Source organism: Herpailurus yagouaroundi, unplaced genomic scaffold (assembly GCF_014898765.1).
Source record: "Herpailurus yagouaroundi ecotype Mexico unplaced genomic scaffold, PumYag 197, whole genome shotgun sequence".
Classification (NCBI taxonomy): Eukaryota; Metazoa; Chordata; class Mammalia; order Carnivora; family Felidae; genus Herpailurus; species Herpailurus yagouaroundi.
The window spans coordinates 13,450,420-13,472,956 of NW_024412428.1; the positions used below are offsets into that span (position 1 = coordinate 13,450,420).

The 22,537-nt window shown below is 33.4% G+C and overlaps 1 protein-coding gene across 11 annotated transcripts in view; it reads left to right on the plus strand.

Moving 5' to 3' along the window:
• Positions 1-22,537, plus strand: part of NBEA (neurobeachin) — a 689,863-nt gene that overhangs the window by 152,161 nt on the left and 515,165 nt on the right. For 10 of the 11 annotated variants that reach the window (XM_040448178.1, XM_040448180.1, XM_040448182.1 and 7 more), the window contains exons 11-13: positions 4,404-4,512; positions 16,019-16,171; positions 17,362-17,530. In XM_040448178.1, the coding sequence (XP_040304112.1) occupies positions 4,404-4,512; positions 16,019-16,171; positions 17,362-17,530 (431 nt within the window). Of the gene's footprint in view, positions 1-2,105; positions 2,212-4,403; positions 4,513-16,018; positions 16,172-17,361; positions 17,531-22,537 lie in introns of all 11 variants that reach the window. The other variant, XM_040448187.1, reaches the window with a different exon arrangement.

Genomic DNA, 22,537 nt, shown 5'->3' on the forward strand with positions numbered 1-22,537 from the left:
CTCTCTCTCTCTCTCTCTCTCTCTCTCTCTCTCTCTCTCTCTCTCTCTCTCTCTCTCTCTCTCTCTCTCTGCCTGCCTCTCCTCTGCTTGTGTGCATGTGTGTTCTCTCTCTTTCTCTCTCTCTCTCAAAATAAATAAATAAATAAACTTAAAATAAAATTAAAAATAATAAAAATAAAATAAAAAGATAAAATAGGACCTTTAAAGAATACTCTCAAATAGCCTTGACAGGGGTAGCCAATTCAGTTTATGAGGCTGCCTGTCTCCTTATCAGGCTGAAAGAAAAGGTGGAAATTACTGAGAGATTTCACGGCTGTAGGCAGGCTTAGTGATTTCCTGTGCTACCAGTATATTCCATCTGTCCTTACATTTTCCTGTGCTGCATTTCACTGTTTTCCTTATTTGACTCTGCAGATAAATGTATTTTACTTATTTCAGCATGTATCTCCACTTGATGTCTGAATTGATGAATGTGACAGTTTTCTGTATCAGGTTTATTGCCTATATAGGCAGGTAGGCAGTGTTCTTTTAAGACCACATCTTTAGGAACACATTGTCTTAAACGTGACTGTCAAATGGATATGGAATTAGAAACTTTGGTTTAGACCTTTCCAGTTGTGAACTGTGAAGAAATTTAACTCTTCTAACTTTTGTGAGATTTTTTTGTGTATGGGTGTCACTGAAATTAATTGTGTTGAGTGAGAAATTATCTTGGGTATGGACTTGAGTTTATTTCTTTTACAGTTTTGTTCCTGCTCTGATCACTCTTATCTCAGAAGAGTTTTCTAGTCAGAGATACAGCATAGAAACAGTGGTATTAGATATTTTATATAATTTTAATCATTGTTTGCAAGATTTCAGTGTATCTCAATACCAAATTTGGCTACAAAAAAGACGAAACCTTATGAAAAAGTCAAAAGGTTTTCTCCCCTTACTGGTACCTTAATCTTAATGGAATGTAATCTACTTCTAAATTTATTCTGGCAATTACTTTGTCTGTAGTGTTTCTTAAGATATTAAAAACATCCTTTTAAAAGGGCAGGATGTGTTGGATCCCAGGGAATCTTTAATTTTTTACATTATGAATTCCATTCTTCTTAATATATTTAAACAGTTCATGTAGCTGAGGTACTTTGCTTGTTTCAGTGCAAAACAGATTGAAAAGACAGTTTCTGTGTCCTAAGAACTGCCTTTGAACTGAGGTTTCATATTCAATCTCAATCATTTCAGTTATACATTAGGTCTGTCTTAATGATACAGTATATCTTTAAATAATCAAAAACCTCAAAGATAATAAAACTTTTAGGATTATAAATTGCGTACATTAATTACTTTAAAAGATAAATAATGGACAAATTGAAATGGATAAAGTTATATTAAAATCAAGTCAAAATCTATATTTATATAAATTTCAATGGAACCTAAATATAGTACATATTTATCATTAGTAACAGAAATCAGTCATGTTCATACACAGTTATTAAATATTCTCAGGTATTTGTGGGCCAAGACTGTGGTATTCCTTAATAATATGGACCAGAAAGCTCTAGAGAGATAATAAATATGCTGTCATAGTGGTATTATTATACTATTTTCTTCATTTTCATAAGGTCTAGCCCTTTATAAGTATGTTACTTGAAATAAATATTATTTTCTAATTTATTGGAAGCTCTTTAAGAACTGGAAGGTGTTAATTATTTTTAAGAATAACCCTATAGATTATTTAGTGTCATTTTCCTTAAAAGAAGGCAGGATTATTAAACACCCTTAACTATTCCTAAAGTAGAATTGCTACTTAAAAGAACATGATATGTTATAGTACTATCTGTTGAAAAGTTTAGCAATTTTACTTTAAGATATAAAAGAACACTTTCTGTCTATTAAGTAAAATATTCCTATGGAAATCCATTTTTGGGTATTGCTATACTTTTCAAGAGAAACTTCTATGTTGTGTATACTAGTTTTGGCTGACACAGATACTTGCTTTTTGGTTATCCTATATACTTAGATCCTCTACAGATGAACTGATATGTCTAGACAGGAAGTGGTATGTAGGAGATATAGGAATGGGCTGAAGTATCCTTTATATTTGCCTTTGTATCTAGGGGAGTTGGAAATAGGCAAGAATGGAGAGAAATTTTGTATGGCAGTACACAGAATTTTGCAAGTTTATTGTGAGCCCTGCAGCAATCCGATGCATTTTAGTTACTGGTAAGTTTGTTAAATTATGTTTGAAAATGTACCTCTTCGAAGATGGCCATCTATTTACTATTACATCCACCATGTCAAATATACCTATTTTAAAGATTTTTTTTTTTTGAAAAGATGTAGTATTGCTATTGCATTCAGTTTTAGGTATAAATTTACAATACTTTTGTTAGTGAATGCATTTGACTTTTCAATTGTTGTCGTACTTAAAACTGAAGTGAAATTAACTTTATATGGGTAGCATAGATACGTGTTAAGATTTTTGGAATAAAATTAATATTTCTCATTTTGCAATGGAATTCCACTGTGATTAGAAGTCTGCATTTATTCATTAGATGTTTGAGAAAGAGTAGTCCTTCTGACATAAAAAGAGTAAGAAAATCCCTGGCATTGTTGTAATTTTATATAGTTTTACATAGGAGAGTGATTTATTTTGCATTTTTTTCATGGACCATAGGGACCATAGACAATCCAGTCTCTCTTTTTGGCAGTGCTGATGTTTAGGAATGTTAGTCATCTTTCTCCTTAAGTCCCTAACTCAGGCGTAGACAAGAATTCCATGAAAAGATTAGGAAATTGTGTGATCTCTATGCACTGATTTCTTTATTCTTCTCAACCATTTAGGCAGAAGTATTTTTGTGCAGTGGTACTATGCAGTTATTTGTGTAGTGGCTTTTATTATTCATACAATTCATTCAAAATGGACTAGATTGCTTAATAGCTGTTTTTCTTTACAGAAACATTAAAAAAAATTCCAAGAGATTCTTTGGTGGTTGTGTTTTTCTTGCAAATGTCTAACATTAGGTCAAAGTGAAAGAATTATGTTGACTTGTAATACTAGTTTACTTTTTTTGTGTGGTTAAAAGAATTAGGACCAATTAATGTGTTTGAATTTTAATTTCCTGTAATGAGTACCTTATTTCCAGTTACACTATATTTTTTCTAGCTGATGTCATATAATCCATTAAACTACAGTCTTTATAATAATAATGATAATATGCAATTGATTCTTTTAATGAGAATATTTCTGAATTGAACAAGAATATCCACATTTTCAGAGAAATGTGTTGTCAATACTATTGAAACTAGAAGGGTTAGCATAAGTTGAGAGAATGGAATCACTTTAGATTCCTTTTGGACCTTAGTTATTTTCAAGTTTTCCTCATTAACAGATTTTCTTAATTCCTTGTAGGAATGAGTACTTGTGAATTTAAAATATATTTATTAATTTGTGGTCTCACTCTTTCTTATGAATATAAATAGGCAAATTAGGGTACCTTATATAGCATTGTAAATAGGAATTTTAATTGCTGATGAAGTTTGGCTTGTTGTCATTTATTGTTATAAACTACAGGAAGCATATACAATGAAGGAATATATATTTTCTTAATTAAGATTGCCATCATGTATTAATGCTGCTAGTTGAAAATTGTTCAGTGTGTAACTTGGTGAAATAATATATTATCAAAGCTTATTTCAGTGCAATCATTTATTTATTTATTTATTTTGTTTCTTCCTTCATTCAACAGACATAACAAGTGCTTTATCTTTGTCTGGCACTTCTCTTTGTGTGCTTTTATGTGTTTGTGTATACGTTGTATAATTAACTGCCACTTTCATTTCAATACTATACAGATCATTTGTTTTCTGCTCTCATGAGCTTTCCTGAAGGCATATATGAACATAAAAAACATCTTGCATATTTCTCTGGATATTTTCTAAAAAATTAGAAGTTATTTTTAAAAAATAGGTCTAAATGAAAAGTTTTCTTTAAAAATAGGTGTGTTCTTAAAAGTAATATTGCATACACATTTAAAATTCTCTGTGATAACATGTTCTTTAAAACAATATTATGATAAAGTCTTCATTATGGAGAACTGATGTGTTTGTGGGTATGTTTCTTATGGTAGATTTACTTGAAGCAGATAATATACATATGTATAGATAAACTTCGGTGTTTGGCTTTGGAATATAAAAAAACTATGCAGTTATGTTTTGATTTATATTTAATTTTAAAGAGATGAAACAAGTTTCCTCATGCTTGTGAGAAAAATATATTCTTGTACAGCATAAGGTGTAATAGTCGTTGTCAGCAAACTAGAGATTAGAATTGAATATGCTTGTTACCTTTTGTCATATGTTTATAATCAACATTTGATGATTACATAATGTAATTATCTGTACTTTACATGCAGTGCTACTCTTTTGGCATTCCTGGTTGAACTACTTAAAAGTTCAGTAGCCATGCAAGAACAGATGCTGGGTGGAAAAGGCTTTTTAGTCATTGGCTACTTACTTGAAAAGGTAAGTGCTGTGTGTTGATGGTTTTATTGTGTAGTATATACAGCTGAACAACTGACAATCCTGAATTATATTTTTTTCTATAGTTTCTCTTTTCATTAACTGTTCATTGTAGTTAGCTAATTCACAAATATTTACTTTTATATTTTGCATTTGGACTTAAGTATAGACATTGAACTAAATTGGATGCTAGAAATCTATAAATTAAGGGATTTTGAGTGAAGACAGAAACTAAAGAAAATTTTTTTCCTCTACCTTTAGTCAAAGTTACAAGTTTTTCCTCTTAACTCTTTTTTCTAGTTGTTTCTTTACTATCCTTACATTCAAACTAAGTTTCTTAGAAGCTTTATCAATTTAATTTTAAATGGATTTCTTGGTTTTGCTTTATTTTCCAATTATATAAGGTAAAAAAAATCTTTGTTTTGTAATAAGCAAAAATACTTTGTGATTTGTCTCTGCTTTTAATATATCTGAATATTTAAGGTGGCTTTTCTGTAATCACTACATAATATAAACAATACAAGTTAGATGGGTTTAATATTTCCCATTTTGTGTCATTTATGTCTTGGTTTTCTTATAACCTTTGCTTTAGTCACAGTTGTACTATTCTGGTAATGAATGCTGGATTTCTATTATGGGCTCATAAGAGTTTAGTTGTATCATGCAGTTTCTTTTAAAAATTAACATGGGAAGTCATGAATAAAAGTGATGGCGTATTGACTTTTTTTTTTTTTTTTTTTTGCCTAAGGAAATACCTGCCACCCTCATTAGCTCTCTCAAACCTATTTTTATCATTTAACTCTTTAGCATTCAGTTGCTCTGAAAATGGAACTATTTGAGAAATAAAGAGGTGAGGCCTTGAATAAGAGGGATAAACTTATTTTTCCATTTGGAAATAAAATTGAGAAGACTTTTGGAAATAGTTTTTTCAACTCAGATTGTTCTACCTTTGAAATCCTTGTAACTTGTCTTTGTTTTAAAACAAATATTCTTTCTTGAAGGATTGGTGATTGGCGAAGTAGTAGGTTATTAAGTAGATTGATCATTTGTAGCATTTCTTTAATGAAATAATTTTTTCAGAAACATTAAGATTTTCATTGAGGTGTTTGGTTTGATGGAAAACTATTTTTTACATCTAGATTATTAAGAATTTTTTAGAAGATTTATATTAAATTATATCTTATACAAATTAGATATTATGAATGTAATGTGCCATTACTATGTACGGACAAGATCACTACCAGGATCTATCCCTTGAATATATTTTTCATCCATCTGCTGTGAGGTTATCAAAATAATTCTAAAGTGAGCATTTTTTTTTCTTACACATAAAACTTAGCTTAAAATTAGAAATTCATTGGAGCACCTGGCTGGCTCAGTTGGTGAAGCATAATTCTTGATCTGGGGGTTCTAGGTTCAAACTTCATGCTGGGTATAGAGAGTCCTTAAAAGTAGATCTTAAAAAAAAAATTTAAAAATTAGAAATTCAGTGAGAAAACTTTAAATCAAAATAAAAGACATATTCAGTTCTTCCTCCTTTTCAGAGTTAATAACCTTAAAATTATATTGTCAGCTTAGGTAGAAAATATTATCTCGTTATGGTTTTAATTTGCATTTTTTGAAATTTCGAATAAGATATGACATATTTTCATATATATTTATTGCACATCCACTTTTTCTCACTGATGGAGTACTTATTCATGTCCTTTGCCAATTTCCCCAATTTCCCTCCAAGATCCCCACTCCTAGGCAACCTGTAATTTACTTCTTATTTCTATGATTTTGTGTATTCTAGATGTTCCATGTAAGTGGCATCATATAGTGTTGGTCTTTTTGTATCCTGTTTATTTCACTTATTGTCATGTGTACAAGATTTCATCCATGTTGTAGCATATATCAGTACTTCATTTCTTTTTTGGCTGAATAATATTCCATTGTATGCATACAACACATTTATCTATCTATTCAGATGTCAATAGACTTTTGTGTTTTTTCCATCTTTTGGATGTTATGACTAATGCTGCTATGAACTTTCATGTACAAGTTTTTGTGTGGACATATGTTTTTATTTCTCTTACGTAGATACTTACCTATGAATTGATTTGATGGATACTATCATAATTCTGTGTGTAACCACTTGAGAAATTGCCAGCCTGTTTTCCAAAGTGGAAAATTTCATTTCATCCACAGTATGTGCGGTTTCCAGTTTTTCACATCCTTGCCAACATTTGTTAATTGTCTTTTTTATTCTAGCCATCCTAGTGAGTGTGAAATGGCATGTCATTTTTTATTTGCATTTCTGTGTTGTCTAATCATGTTGAGTATCTTTTCATGTGCTTATTGGCTATTTGTATGTTTTCCTTAGGGAAATGTCTATTTAGAACTTTGCCCATTAAAAAAAATATGGTATTTTCATTATTGAATTGTAGCAATTTTTTTTATTATTCTGTACACTAATCTTCATTAGATATGTGACTTGCAAAGATAGTCTTACATTCTGTAGATCACATTATGGTTTAATTTGCATTCCCCTGATGACAAATTAAATTGAGCATTTTTGTACACTTACTGTCTTTTAGTTATCCACTCTTATTAAATACCTGTTCGAAGTGTTTATCCTTTTTCATATGAATTGTCTATCATTTTTTTTACTGATTTGTGGAAATTCTGTTTATATCCTGTATTTGAGACCTTTGTTGGAGATGCATTCTGAATATCACTTCCTCTGTAGCCTGATTTTTCACTCTCTTGATATTTTTGTTTTAATATTTTTTAACGTTTATTTATTATTAAGAGACAGAGTATGAACAGGGGAGGGGCAGAGAGAGAGGGAGACACAGAATCGGAAGCAGGCTCCAGGTTCTGAGCTGTCAGCACAGAGGCCGAAGCGGGGCTTGAACTCAAAAACCGCAAGATCATGATCTGAGCCACAGTTGGACGCTTAACCGACTCAGCCACCCAGGCGCCTCCTCCCTTGATATTTTTTGATGAATAAATGTCCTTAATTTTAATATAGGTCACCATTTCATTTTCTTTTATGATTATCCCATTTTGGAAAGAATCTTCAAGTTTGTTTTGGCTATTCAAGGGTATTTGCATTAACATCTATATCAGTTTGTTAATTTCCACCAGAAAAATGCTAGGATTTTCATTGTGTTTCATTGTGTTATATTAAACCTTCCAATTCATACATTTGGTGCATGCTTCTATTTACTTAGGACTCTTTGGTAGAATTGTGGTAGAAAACATTGTCTTTTTGCTAAATTTATTCCTAGATTCTTGAGGTTTTTCAAATGTAAGTTTTTTTTTATCACTGACATATAGAAATATAATTGATGTTCATGTTGACCTTTTATGTATGTCTTGCTACTCCTCTAATTCTCGTAGTTTGTCAATTTTTCAGAAACATTTACTTGTAGAAAATTTTATATCTTCCTAATACTTATTCTTTTTGTATTTTTCCCCTTGATATTGTACTAAGACTTACAGTATAGTGCCAAACAGAAGTTGTAATAGTGAGCATCCCTATCTTATTCCAGAGCTCATGTGCAAAGCTTTCAATAATTAGCCACTAAGTATGGTATATGCTGTAGATTACTTTCAGTAGATTTTAATTTATTTTTTAAAGAATGTTTATTTATTTTGAGAGAAAGAGAAAGAGCACATGCAAGTGAGAGAGGAGCAAAGTGAGAGGGAGAGAGAATCCCAAGTAGGTTCCACACTGACAGTTTGATCTCCTGAACTGTGAGATCATGACCTGAGCTGAAATTAAGAGTCGGATGCTTAACTGGCTAAGCCACCTGGGCACCCCTAGTCGATTTTTAAATCAAATTAAGAAACTGTCCACTACAAGTTTGCTGAGAAGTTTTCCTTATCATAAACAGGTGAATTTTACCAAATGTTTTTCTGCATTATTTGAGAAAATTAAGATGTTTCTTCAATTTTTTCTTAGTGAATTATATTAATTACTTTTCAAATGTTAAACCATCTTTATATTCCTGGAATCCTATTTAGTCTTAGATCCATTCCTATCCCAATCAGGCTTGCTTATTTATTTATTTATTTATTTATTTATTTATGTATTTATTTTAACGTTTATTTATTTTTGAGACAGAGGGAGACAGAGCAGGAACGGGGGAGGGTCAGAGAGAGGGAGACACAGAATCTGAAACAGGCTCCAGGCTCTGAGCTGTCAGCACAGAGCCTGACGCGGGGCTTGAACTCACAGACCGCGAGATCATGACCTGAGCCGAAGTTGGCCGCTTAACCGACTGAGCCACCCAGGCGCCCCCAGGCTTTTATCCTTCAAATGGCTCATGTCAGTGTCACCAGTAGTCTTCATATTGTTACATCTTAAGGTTTTCAGTTTTCATCTTATTTGGTCTGTTAACATTTCAGTTTAACATTCTTTCCTTGAAATGCTTTCTTCAATTGTATTTTGTAACAGCATCCTTTCTTTGTTTTCTTCCTACCTCCTTGGTCTCCTATTTTATTCTCTCCTACTCACGCCTCCTCTTTCTCAATTTTAAGGACTGATTTTCCTTTCACATCTTTCATCCTTCCGTTTTCTCTATTTTAGTTAATAGCATTGCCATTCACCCATTAGTTCAGACCAAAAATATTAATACTTTTTGACTCTATTCACACAATAAATCCATATTCTATGCAAATTATCTTGTCTTGGTATTAAAACATATCCAGAATGAATGACTTCTTCCTACTTAAGATCCTAGTCCTTTCTATATCACATTGATACCATCCTGTTTCAATCACCATCGATCACCATTGGTTATCCACAGTCTATTTTTCTTGCAGTCAGACTAATCTTCCTAAAATATGCCTTACTTTACTACTTCGTCCTTCTCAAAGTAAATTCACAATTCTCTTACCTTTGACATCATCTCATTATACCCCTTCAGGCTTTCTCTGTTACAGATGCACTGGCCATGCAAAAGCCTTTTTGCCTTTCCCTTAAAAGCTAAAATGGCAAACATGAATCCATGTCAAGACTTTTGCATTTTCTTTTCACATTGCTTTCATTACGCATTTTGTAGATGTCCATATGGCTTGATTCTACACTTTTATGATTTTACTTATGACATCTTATCAGAGAAGTCTTCACTCATCCCTCTAAATAGAATAGTAGCCCTTCCATAGTCATCACTATCTCTCTACTGATTTTTGAGAGCACAATTCAGACGTTTTTTACTTGTTTATTTTCTGCCTCTTTTCACTAGAATATAAGCATCAGCTGGATGAAAGCAGGGACTGTATCTTTTTTGTTCTCACCTTATTGTTGTGTCTTCAGGACCTAAAAGAGTGTCTGCCTCAATAAATAGTTGTTGGGTTAAATTGAATAAATGAAAAGCACTTTCATACTTGTTTGAGTACCTAAAAGAATGTTTTTCACCTTTACAGATGAATATTCATACTGCTTTATTTTAAACATCAGTTCCTGGGTGAATAGTATAGATAATAAAGTTTACATTTTTATTTTTATTTAGTTAGTTTTTTAAAGTTCCATTTTTATTTTATCATCAACTAATAAGAAGCTAATAGTTAACTATCACTTAGCTTTATGTCCTTGTCATAGAAGGTGTAACTTAGTGGGGCGCCTGGGTGGCTCAGTCAGGTAAATGTCCGACTTCGGCTCCTGTCATGATCTCATGGTTCGTGAGTTCAAGCACTGCATCGGCCTTAAGTTCCCTTGTTAAGGGAAATCAGCAAGGTTTGAAGAGATGAGAGGATTGTTTATCATAACTCAAAGAGAAAGTTTTGTAGTTCTGGAAGAAATCATACCCAACTGGAGTGTGGTCTTAAGTAAATGTGGTGTATTGGCCTGAAAGGGTGAAGCTAGTAGAATAAATACCCCAACTTCATTTTCTTCCTGGCCTCTAATTTCCTGCTGGTGTCTCTAACTAGTCAAACCCAACAGGAAGCCAACAGGCATGGGAGCCTCTGGAGCACAAAATAGGATGGGGAAGGTTGGGGAGTAGATCAGCACAGCCAGTAAAACCTATATCCTATATATCCATTAGGTTGGGCTTTAGGGTTTGGTTGTCTGAGGCTCCATTATGTCATCAAGGACCCAGGTTTTTTCTGTATGTCTGCTCTGCCAAGTCACTGATGGTTTTATTTGATGATATAGCTGCTGTCCTTTGTGGTAAAAAGAAGGTTTCCGGGTAGACTTAGTGCTGTAGGCCTTCACGTCCAGATTGGGGGTCGGCAGAGGAGCTCCCTTCTGCCAGATACTGAAGGACCTCCGTCTCTCTAATTTGATAGTCAGCTTAGGTCTTGACCTACTTTGAATCATTTGTTGCCATGAAAATGTTGATGCTGGTTCTCTGAACTAATTGCTTTCTACCTGTCTCCCCCAAACAACAGCAACAACAACAACACATAAATGATTCATATTGGATTAAGCTATTTGGAGCTCAATCTTGGTGTCCTAAAAGGAGTGAGATGGATGTTGAGGATCAACTACTTAATGATGTACCTGGAGTAATTAAAATAATTTTCCACAATTTCCTAATAATATAGTATATATTCTGTATGTGTAGAGTGGTTTCTGCAATAAAAATGAACATTTCTGGGGCGTACAGGTGACTCAGTCAGTTAAGCGTCCGACTTTGTCTCAGGTCATGATCTCACAGATCCCATGTCGGGCTCTGTGCTGACAGCTCAGAGCCTGGAGCCTGCTTTGGATTCTGTGTTTCTCTCTCTCTCTGCCCCTCCCCCTACTCGTGCTAAGTCTCTCTGTCTCTCTCAAAAATGAATAAACATTAAAAAAATTTTAAATGAACACTTCTGGTAATCCATTCCACGGTGGGCCGCTCTAAATGTGGGAAAGACCTCTTCTTACTGAATAGCAACTTCTCCCTTTAACATCGATTGCCCCTATTTGATTTAGTTACTTATGGAGTGAAATGTTATCATCTGACTTTTTCCCCTAGCTTCTCAAGTTCTATTTCCAATATCTTCTATCACAGTTCATATAGTTCATTTTATAAGTTATGTGTTCAGTCACCACACAGAAGTACTGTTACATAGTTTAAATTTCAGAGCATACAGTTTACAGATTTATAACTATAAATTATCCAAGTATAACTCTCTTTTTAAATAGCTTTACTTGAGAAAATGACAGCAAATATCAAAATAAAAAATATTTCAAAGCAATCATTCAAACGAAACTCATTAAAGCAGAGTTGGATATCTTCTTTTCTCCTAATCTGTGTTTTGTCTTTTCTTATTCTCTTCTGCTGAGGAATTATGGCAGGCACCAGACACACAAAAAAGATGAATAACATAGTATTCTCTTTTATAACAGGAAAGAAAGACATGTGAATAATTAATAGTAATGCAAGGCAGGAGGAATAAGTACTACTTATGGTAAAGGTAACATGCTACTGAAGGAACTTTCATTTTCTGCCTGGTAGGATTTTGAGTAGGCCAATAAAAAACAAAACAAAACACAGTTTTAGAAAGATATTTCCTAAAGATAAATGTTAGAATAAAAACTACTACCCAAGAGCTTAATTGCTATGAAAAAACTGATACTTTTTTTTTTTTTTTTTTAGTAATATGGAAGGAATGCCTCATGTGATGCTTCTAGTGTATCTTTTTATAACACAGAGCAGGTTGAAAACTTGTTTCCAAATTATGAATTACTTCCTCAAATGAATACGTGCATAATGGCCAGTCTGATTTTATATTGCCTTATTGTTCTTTGTAAACACATGACAGTTTTATAGAATAAAATCTGATCTCTGAAAATGTTTATCTAGGAACAGGATCTGACTGTTCTGTTTCAGAATTTTAAGTGTAAAAGTAGGATTTATCAGATAATGTTCTTGAAATCATCATTACTGAATAAGAATATAGTCTATAAGATAAGCTATCTGAAATGATAGCTAGTGAAGGAGCTGGCTAAAGCTTTATATAACCATTGATCTCTTGTTTTAATTTTTTTCCCCTACCCATGAATAAAGTGGTTAAAAATTTTAAAAACATTGCATTCTTCTTATTAAAGTTCCTTTAAAATGACTGCCCAAGCTTTGATTTTTCTTTTTCCTTAAAGACTTATTTGTTTGTGTCTTCCACTTCCCACTCTTTAACAATTCAGCTACTTGTTAGGATCGTTTTTCCATCTTTTTTTAAATTTTTATTTATTTAATTTTTAATTTTTTTTCAACGTTTTTATTTATTTTTGGGACAGAGAGAGACAGAGCATGAACGGGGGAGGGGCAGAGAGAGAGGGAGACACAGAATCGGAAGCAGGCTCCAGGCTCCGAGCCATCAGCCCAGAGCCTGACGCGGGGCTCGAACTCACGGACCGTGAGATCGTGACCTGGCTGAAGTCGGACGCTTAACCGACTGCGCCACCCAGGCGCCCCCATTTTTCCATATTTTTAAAAAATTTTCATGTAAAGTTTTTCTCCCAACCTTTGTTAGAACCATTGCTTATCTACTCACCACTGGTGTTTTGTCAAACACCTAGTAATAAAAGCCTAGTTTAAAAATAATTGCTATCCACATTATACTTCAAACTAATTGGTACCTACTCAGTAACACCTTTTCGTAATCACCCTTCCACAAATTTCCTGTCCACTCTGTGCTTTTTCATGTACTTACTAACATCTGACTTCTTACATATTTTACCTTTTTATGTTGTTGTACGTCCCGGGCTTCTCCTTTCTTAGACTTTGAGTTCTGTGAAGGCAGGGCTTTTTCAGGTCTTTTTGTTAACTGTTCTTTCCATGGTGCCACAGAGAGTCCCTGGCAAATAGTAAGTCCTCAACATGCATATTTTCTGTATGACTAAATGAAGAGTATTGAATCTACCTTTAAGTAAAGGAAACAGATGCAAGGGGTTTACAAGTTGAGGGAGCGTGGTAGAGAAGGCACATGAAGGAAACTGGTGTTGTATAGGCAAAACTTATTTTCCAAAGAAACAATTTATTTGGCTCAATGAAAAGTTTTCTAGTTTTGAATTTTATTTTATTTATTTTACTTTTATTCCTTTAGGTACCTTCATCAGTTCTCACTATTTATTGTCTCCTACCCTAATTCATACATTGTTGTTAACTATTTGAATATTATACTCATATGAGTTTGTGGTCCCTTATGAAATGCATGGCATGCTTACGTCAAATTTATTGAGTTGCCTTTGTTATGAGCGTGATGAGTGTAGATATACCATAGGGAAGTAAAATTGGTAAGACAGTTCAGTCCTTTTTAGACCTTAATTATCCTATACTGTTATTTGGACTTTAATCCCTGGTAATGGAGATAAAGATGTGATGAGACCTGTGCTTCAGGGTTTAGTGGTAGGTGATTCTTTATCCTAGGGAGGATCAAAAAAGGTCACCAGATGAGGAAGGAAACATTTGTGTACTAATACATATTTTTCACAGTTGAATTTGAATTATCAGCTTTTAAATTTTTTTTTTCTTTTTTTTCAACTTTTTTTTTTTTAATTTATTTTTGGGACAGAGAGAGACAGAGCATGAACCGGGGAGGGTCAGAGAGAGAGAAGGAGACACAGAATCGGAAATAGGCTCCAGGCTCTGAGCCATCCGCCCAGAGCCTGACGCGGGGCTCAAACTCACGCACCGCGAGACCGTGACCTGGCTGAAGTCGGACGCTTAACCGACTGCGCCACCCAGGCGCCCCTGAATTATCAGCTTTTAAAGAACAGCATTTACTCTATAATATTTTCATCTGAAATTATACTCCAAAGCAGCATTGTCCAGTCAAAATTTAATGCAAGCCTTATATGTTATGTAAAAATTTCTCATAGGGGTGCCTGAGTGGCTCAGTCATTTAAGTATTGGATCTCAGCTCAGTTTGTGATCTCGTGGTTCATGGGTTTTAGCCCCATGTCAGGCTCTGTACGGACAGCTCAAAGCCTGGAGCCTGCTTCACATCCTGTCTCTTTCTTTGTCCCTCCCCAAATCACGCTCTGTGTGTGTCTCTCTTTCTCTCAAAATAAATTAATAAACATTAAAATTTTTTTAAATACAATAAAAAAATAAAAATGTCTCATAATGTAATATGCGAAATTAATACAATAATGTATTTTATTTAACCTTATATATCCAAAAATATTATCACTTCAGCATATACTCAATTAAAAAAGGATAACAGATACTTTGTATTGTCTTTTATTCTAAACCTTCAAAATCCAGTGTATACTTCCTTACAACACCATCACCTGGGACTAGCCACATTTCAAGGGCTCAGTAGCCACAAATAGCTAGTGGCTGCTATATTGACCAATGCAGCTTTAAGGTTTGGTTTAAATTATGGAAGGTCTGTCATTTCTCTAAATGGCATTGATAGTAGGTTATGTATTGGTGATGGCAGTTGAAAATCTTGATGGAGTGTTTAGAATAGAGGTATTGTTACATGAAGCTGTGGAAGTATAAAATATCATCTAGGGACAGTGGTTTTATAGGAACGAAAAGATAAGTTTCAGCAGTCCCCACTTTTTTAAAATTTTTATTTATTTTTAATATGAAATTTATTGTCAAATTGGTTTCCATATAACGCCCAGTGCTCATCCCAACAGGTGCCCTCCTCAATGCCCATCACACAGTTTCCCCTCCCACCCACCCCTCATCCCATCTTTTTTTTTAAATAAACATTTTGTAAGCTAATTTTAAAAATTTATTTATGTATTTGAGAGAGACAGACAGCATGAGTTGGGGAGGGGCAGAGAGACAGGGAGAGGAGAGAATCCCAAGCAAGCTCAGTGCTGACAGTGTGGAACCCTGTGTGGGCCTGGAACTCACAAACCGTGAGATCATGACCTGAGCCTAAACAAAGAGTCCAACACTTAACCTACTAAGCCATTCAGGTGCCCCATCAGTTCCCATCTTTTAAGCAGAAGGCACTGGGGAGTAATCTGAGGGTCATGAAAGCCAAAGGGGGCAGTATTTCCAGGAAAGTGAGATTTGCCTTTTTAAATGTGTTGTATTTGTCCATGTGCAACTCATTTGTGATTTTATGAAAAAGGCTTTAGTGGAATGGTGGGGTGAATTTGTTTTCCAGTTGGTTTGGATCTCATGATAGTTCTCTTTCCCAATATTTGTGTGTGTGTGTGTGCGTGCGTGTGTGTGATCATGGTATTAATTGTATTCCGTTTTAATTTTCTTTGAGATCTCTTCTTTAGTCAACTCACACAAAAATGGGTTGAGACCATTTTTATTCATAACTTACTTTATTTCTTTAGCTTGGGTTGAGAGTGGCATTTAACCTGAGTTATTTATCTGCAGGTGTTCTGGAAAGGGATTCAGATAACAAACTGTCATTTAAGAGAATTATCTTAAAATGTTATGTTTCTGAATATAATTAGATTTTGAATGCTAAAGGAAATATACAGTTTTATATTATACTTAACGTATTAGGGGTGGATATGGAAAATGCATATGTACTTATTGCAAGTCAGCAGTTTTAAAATGTGATGTTCTGGGTATTTTTAGCTTGAAAATCTTTTCCTTTTCTTCAGTCATCAAGAGTCCATATAACTAGAGCTGTCCTGGAGCAATTTTTGTCCTTTGCAAAGTACCTTGATGGCTTATCTCACGGAGCACCTTTGCTAAAGCAGCTTTGTGATCACATTTTATTCAACCCAGCCATCTGGATACATACACCTGCAAAGGTATACGTTTTGTTCTCATTCATTTCATTTTAGCGTAATATTATAAATTATAGTTATGGACCTAAACTCTCCAGTGGAAAGCATTTGTTTGGACTTTTCGACCTGTTTTATAGTCAACCTGAAGCAGTTGAATTCCACAGAATCAGCAATCAAAATCTGAAATATGTAAATATTAAACTAAATGAAACTATAGTTTAAATTAAACTGATCTAATAACTGCATTCTGAAGTTAGTGGTTGTGATTCATATCTTTCCAAGAAAGAATTTGCTACACTGATTATTAAGACTAAGAAAACAGAAAGTAACAGGTAACTAATTATGCCATGATAAGTACAATCACAGTGACTGGAAAATTGCTTTTATTGTAAATACAGAGTTTATATCATGATTGTAAACATTATTTATTTAAAAATAAAGATATACATTGTTTTTTAGATATCAAGATAAAATTTTTATTTTTTTTTACCTAAATTTAGCCAGATTTAGCCCTTTATTTATTTATTTATTTACTATAGCCCTGTTATAGTCTACTGGAAGTCAATAATAACGGACATTTTTCATGAACGTGAGCTTCCTTTTACAGTTTTCAAGTTTCCCATACAACTTTGGTTACATAATATAAGTTCTGACCTTTGTTGTTTAGCATGTTAATTGTGGTGCTAAATTCAAACTTGACGTTTGTTCACTTTTTAAACAAGATGTTTGGCTTGTCCTCTCTCTGCTTACATGCTTAGATTCTGATACTGTGGGAGTCGGTTAAGAAAATTTGAAACTACCTGAACTTTTAGGATATAGGACTATGTATATTTTTTCCAAGTATGATATAGCTGATAGATATTAGTTCTGTTTCTTTCAGCTGCTGAAATATACTTTGATTAAAGGCTTTAGTCAACTTCTTAAATAACTTGGTTTTCCATTCAGATACTTTTGATAGATTATTAAGTCATTTACAATTATTTCATTGGTAATAGCCACTAGATTACTTTTATTAAAATAAGTTTTATTAGAATGTGTTGGCTGCAAATTTTTTTCAATATAAATAATATTTAATTAAAAGTTATTTTTAACCTCTTAATAAATGGTTCTTTCTTGGCCTTTACTAATTTGCATTTAAATTAAAATGTATATTTATAATAAACACTTGAGGCATTTTAAATTTATTTTAATGCTTTGCTAATATTCTGTATTAGGTTCAGCTCTCCCTATACACTTACTTGTCTGCTGAATTTATCGGAACTGCTACCATTTATACCACCATACGCAGAGTAGGAACAGTATTACAGCTAATGCACACATTAAAATATTACTACTGGGTCATTAATCCTGCTGACAGTAGTGGCATTACACCTAAAGGATTAGGTAAGTACAACACTACCACTGTATTCATGGTACTATTACTGTTCTGTATGCTGAGTACTGTTATAGGGAACAGATGTGCATGGTTATGAAAATATCCTGAACTATTGTCTTTCTTAGATAGTAGCCTTATGTGTTGAGAGCTTTTTGTGATAGAGAAGTTTATGGATTTGTAATATTAAATTATTTTTAGAATAAAGTCAGGTAAAAAATAATATTCTACCTTTTAGCCAGTGTACTTGTTGATACTTGGGAAGATATAGGCATAGTATTAAAAACAGATGAAACTGATCATGGCCACTGTGTTCTAATATAGTTGTTTTGGTGCTTTGAGATTGTTGCCTTTTTTTTTATATTTTACCCCAGACTTTACCCTTTATTCTAAGTATAGTAGAAATTAATTTTATTCTTCATTGTGTTATTGCTAATTTTCCTAATTATATAAAAATACATACTCAGCATAGAAAATAAAATGATACAGAAGAAATATATCATTTATACCCAAATCCCAGGAATAGTAACTGTTACATGTTTGGTGTGTGTGCTTCCACTAAATTTCATTGAATTGAATGTATGAAATACTTAAACTCTCTTAACAAAATTGAGATTTTCTTGATTTTTTTTTCTTATGGGTTTTTTTTTTTTTTTTTGGCTCTGCATAGCAATCCAAAAGAATGTGCCATTTACATGTTTCTAAAATTTTTATTTTATTTTACTTTATTTTATTTTATTTTTTTAACGTTTATTAATTTTTGAGAGACAGAGAGAGACGGAGAATGAGTGGGGAAGGGGCAGTGAGAAAAGGAGACATGGAATCTGAAGCAGGCTCCAGGCCCTGAGCTGTCAGCATAGAGCCTGACATGGGGCTCGAACTCAGGATCCGTGAGGTCATGACCTGAGCCGAAGTCAGATGCTCAACTGACTGAGCCACCCAGGCGCCCCTGAAATTTTGATTTTATAAGTAATGCAGTGTTTACACCTGTGTATATAATAATTAACTTCTGTCTTTGATTTATGTAGGATTATTGAGAGTAGTTACTGTGTAATATGTTAGAGTGCTTTTCTCAGCATACTCACAAAGACATTGAAAATTTTTGTTTTATAAAAATCTTTTTGGGCGCCTGGGTGGCTCAGTCTGTTGAGCGTCTGACTTCGGCTCAGCTCATGATCTCACAGTTTGTGATTTTGAGCCCCACATGGGGCTCTGTGCTGACAGCTCAAAACCTGGAACCAGCTTCAGATTCTGTGGCTCCCTCTCTTTCTGACCCTCCCCGGCTCACACTCTGTCTCTCTCTCTCAAAAATAAATAAACATTAAAAAAAAATTTTTTTTAATTCTCAGTAAGGGAAAATAAACGTAGAAGCATTCTAATATTCATTTATTAGCTTATTTTGTGTCTTTTAATGATAGGGCTTTAAAAGTTATATTATACAGTCTGATATATTATTCTGTCATTTATGACATTTTTATTGCTTTTAATCTTGATAATGCCTAAAATTTACTAGATGTTCACCATGAGTTTAAATCTCTGCTAAGCATTCCATCTGTTAATTTTGTTCAATTGTTTATATGTAATGTAATTATATATACATAGACATGTTTACACATGCACATAGGTGTATACATATAGCTTGTAGTCGGTATCACTATTATTTTGTATGTCAGGAAGGTGAAAGTTGGTACAAAGTGATAGAACTAAAATTTGAATCATGTCTATGTGACTGAGAGCCCTTGTTCTCTAACACTATAGCATGGTAGAGTTTTCTCTACTCCAGGCACATCATATATTCACACATATTAATTTCTGCTTCAGAAAACTAATTTATAATTTACAGAAAAGTTGTAAGAATTTTATAAAGAATTACTAAAACTCCACCATGTTTCCCAGTATTTAATATGTTACCACATAGACTTCATCATTCTCCATTTTATGTAAATGTAATCAGACCTACATATAGGTGTATGTATTTTTTTCTAAATCGAGAATAAATTGTAGATGTGATACCTTATTACCTTAAATACTTTCCTGTTAATTTCCTAAAAGACACTCTCTTAGATAACCAAAGGCAACCATTTAAATCCTGGTAATTTAACATTAATACATTAATGGTATCATCTAATCCAAAGATAGCATTTAAATTTCACCAATTATTCCAATAATACCCTTTTTAGAAAAAAATCTCTTTTTTTCCTCTTAATCCAATTCGAGAATCATATATTGCATTTAAGTTACCTTGTCACTTGAATATTCTTCAATATAGAAAAGTTATTTTTAGCATTTTTGTCTTCCATGACCTTCACATTTTTGAAGAATAGAAGCAAATTACTTTGTAGAATGTCCCTTAATTTGGATTTGTTTGATATTTGCCCATGATGATTCAGGTTTTTCATTTTTGGAAGCAGTCACGCACAAGTCATACCAATTCTGTCACATTGTATCACGTCAAGAAGCGCGTGGCGTTCAGTTGTCGTATTACTGGAGATGTTAATTTTGATCATTTGATTAATGTGGTGTCTGCCAGTATTCTTCATTATAAAATTACTACTTTCTCTTTTGGAATAATAAGTATTTGGTGGAGAAATACATTGAGACTATGTAAATATCCTGTTCTTCAACAAAACTTCCCTTACTGGTTTTAGTTCATCAGTGACTCTTGTCATAATTGATCTTTATTGTGATTGCTGCTAAATGACATTATTTCCTAAGCCATTTATTAGTTTGTAAGGAGGAACTTGTTTTTTTCTCTTCCAATTATTTGTTCATTTTATATCAGCAAATATTTCATGGATTTCTATTTTATTCAGTGTATTACATGAATAGTTGGCATACTTTCTCTGCAAGGGGCCACACAGAAATAGTTTAGGCTTAGGGAGCCTTATGGTCTCTGTTGCAAGTAGTCAACTCTGCCAGCGTATAACAAAAACAACCATAGACAGTATGTAAATGATTAGATACGGTTTGTTTCAAACAAATGGAAATTTTTAAGTTTTAACGGATTTAGCCCAGAGAGTATATACCCTGGGTTGTATCATTATTTATTCGATGTTAAAGTTGTCTCAGATTTGGCTAGTAGGAGACTTTCACCTTAGTTTTGGGGTCTTTATGACAGATGTCCATAATTTTTCAGTCCTGGCTCTTTCCCACAAGAGAGCCAGAGTTTTTGGTTCATGTTATACTTATCTCAGTCCTGGAATCAGACATTTCTCCAAGGAGCCCTGGTTTGGTTGGTGGATATGGTTTCAGAAACCAAGATTTGGATGTTAGTGTGCTTATTTGGCTTATTGCTCTTTGAGTGTTATCGCTTCTAGGCATTCTTCATGGATGTAGGAAACACAAGTTTATACATAGATACCTTCAATTCTGATTTAAAACCACTTGGTTCAGTGTAGTCTCAAACTTATTATATTTATAGCTTTCTTCCTTCAATATTGAAAAATCTGGCTTACATTATCTTTAATATATTTATATATTTGCTCATTCTACTTTATGAAACAGTGTTCCGACACATGCACCATCACCTTCTCAGCTTTGACGTTGCCAGTCAGCTCTGACCATCTCTTCACCTCTAACTCTGGATGGTCCTTGTCACCTGCTTAGCCCTAATTGTTTCTTTGCCCCTTACCACACTCCTGGCTCTTGTTGTCTCCTCGCCATGACCGTGAAGGTCCTGCCAGACTTACTTGCCTCCTTGGCCCTGCCAAACTCTGGTGTCTCCTTCAGCTTGTTGGTTTCTCCTATCCCAGGGCCCTTAACGTGGCTGGCTCTGACTGCCTCAAGGAGACAGGAGGGAAGAAACCAAATAAATATATTGTGAAGAAAACTGACAAGAAAGTGGAGAGAATTTGTTTTTCTTTATAGTTTGATTTATTCTTTTTAATGCATCTTTTTATTTGTTATTTTTAATCCATCTGAAATTAATTTTGATATTTAGTAAAATGTGAGGTTCTGACTTGAAACGTAGCTTTCTAAATAACTTTTTTTAAATACCATTTGGAACTAAAATGCTTTCTTTTAACAATAGTCCATTTGTACTATGCTAGCTTTTCGTAGTACTTACTAATTCATATGTAGGCTCTGACTTGAGAGCTAGGATCTTTTTGCTTTGACTCTTATTTAATACTTTTGTCCCTTAAATTATTATTATATCAGGTTCACTATAAAAATTCATATTAACAGATATGGCAACAGATATCATTAGCAAATGGAATCATACAAAGGCCTATTAAAAAAAACAACTTACTGTTCTCTCAAGGAGCCAGTATTACCAGTCTTGTATGTTCTTCTACCCTCTTTTTCTCTGCTCATACAGACACAGTTTTACACGTGTCTACATGTAGGTCCTTCAGATGAGGCGTGTTTCATAATTTTTGTATTTTTGAATATGTCATAAATGCAAATATGTTAATACGTGATAAACCTTACATAGGTCTCACTAAGCTTAAGAAATAGAACATTACCATAAACCTGTATGTCCCTGTCCTTGGTCATATCTTCTTCCCATTCCTAGCCATAGAGATAACCCCATCCTCAATTTTATGTTTTATGTTTTTTGTTTTAGGTTTTTTATGCCTTTTCCTTACTTGAGGGCTTATTATTTTTTTACTTGTGCTTTACCATTTTGCTATATATGTATGGATTCCTAACCTATTGATTGTTTAGCTTCTGTATTTTATATAAATGGTACATTTGTGATTTGTTACATCACTCAATTTCATATTTGTGAGATACATCTTTTTTTGTAAAATATGGATCTGTATCATGTATATGCTTAAAACCCACACATATGTATGTATTTTTTTCAACATGCTCTTTACATTGTACAATATCTGACAATAGTAATTATAGCTAACATTTACTGAGTGCTTATGATTAAAATGGACCAGGGACTATTCTGATCCCTTTACATATGTTGATCTATTTAACCATTACAAAATATCCTATGACATAACCACGATTTTTATTCTTATCCTTACAGTAGAAAAAGAAACAATTGACACTTTCAGACAGTA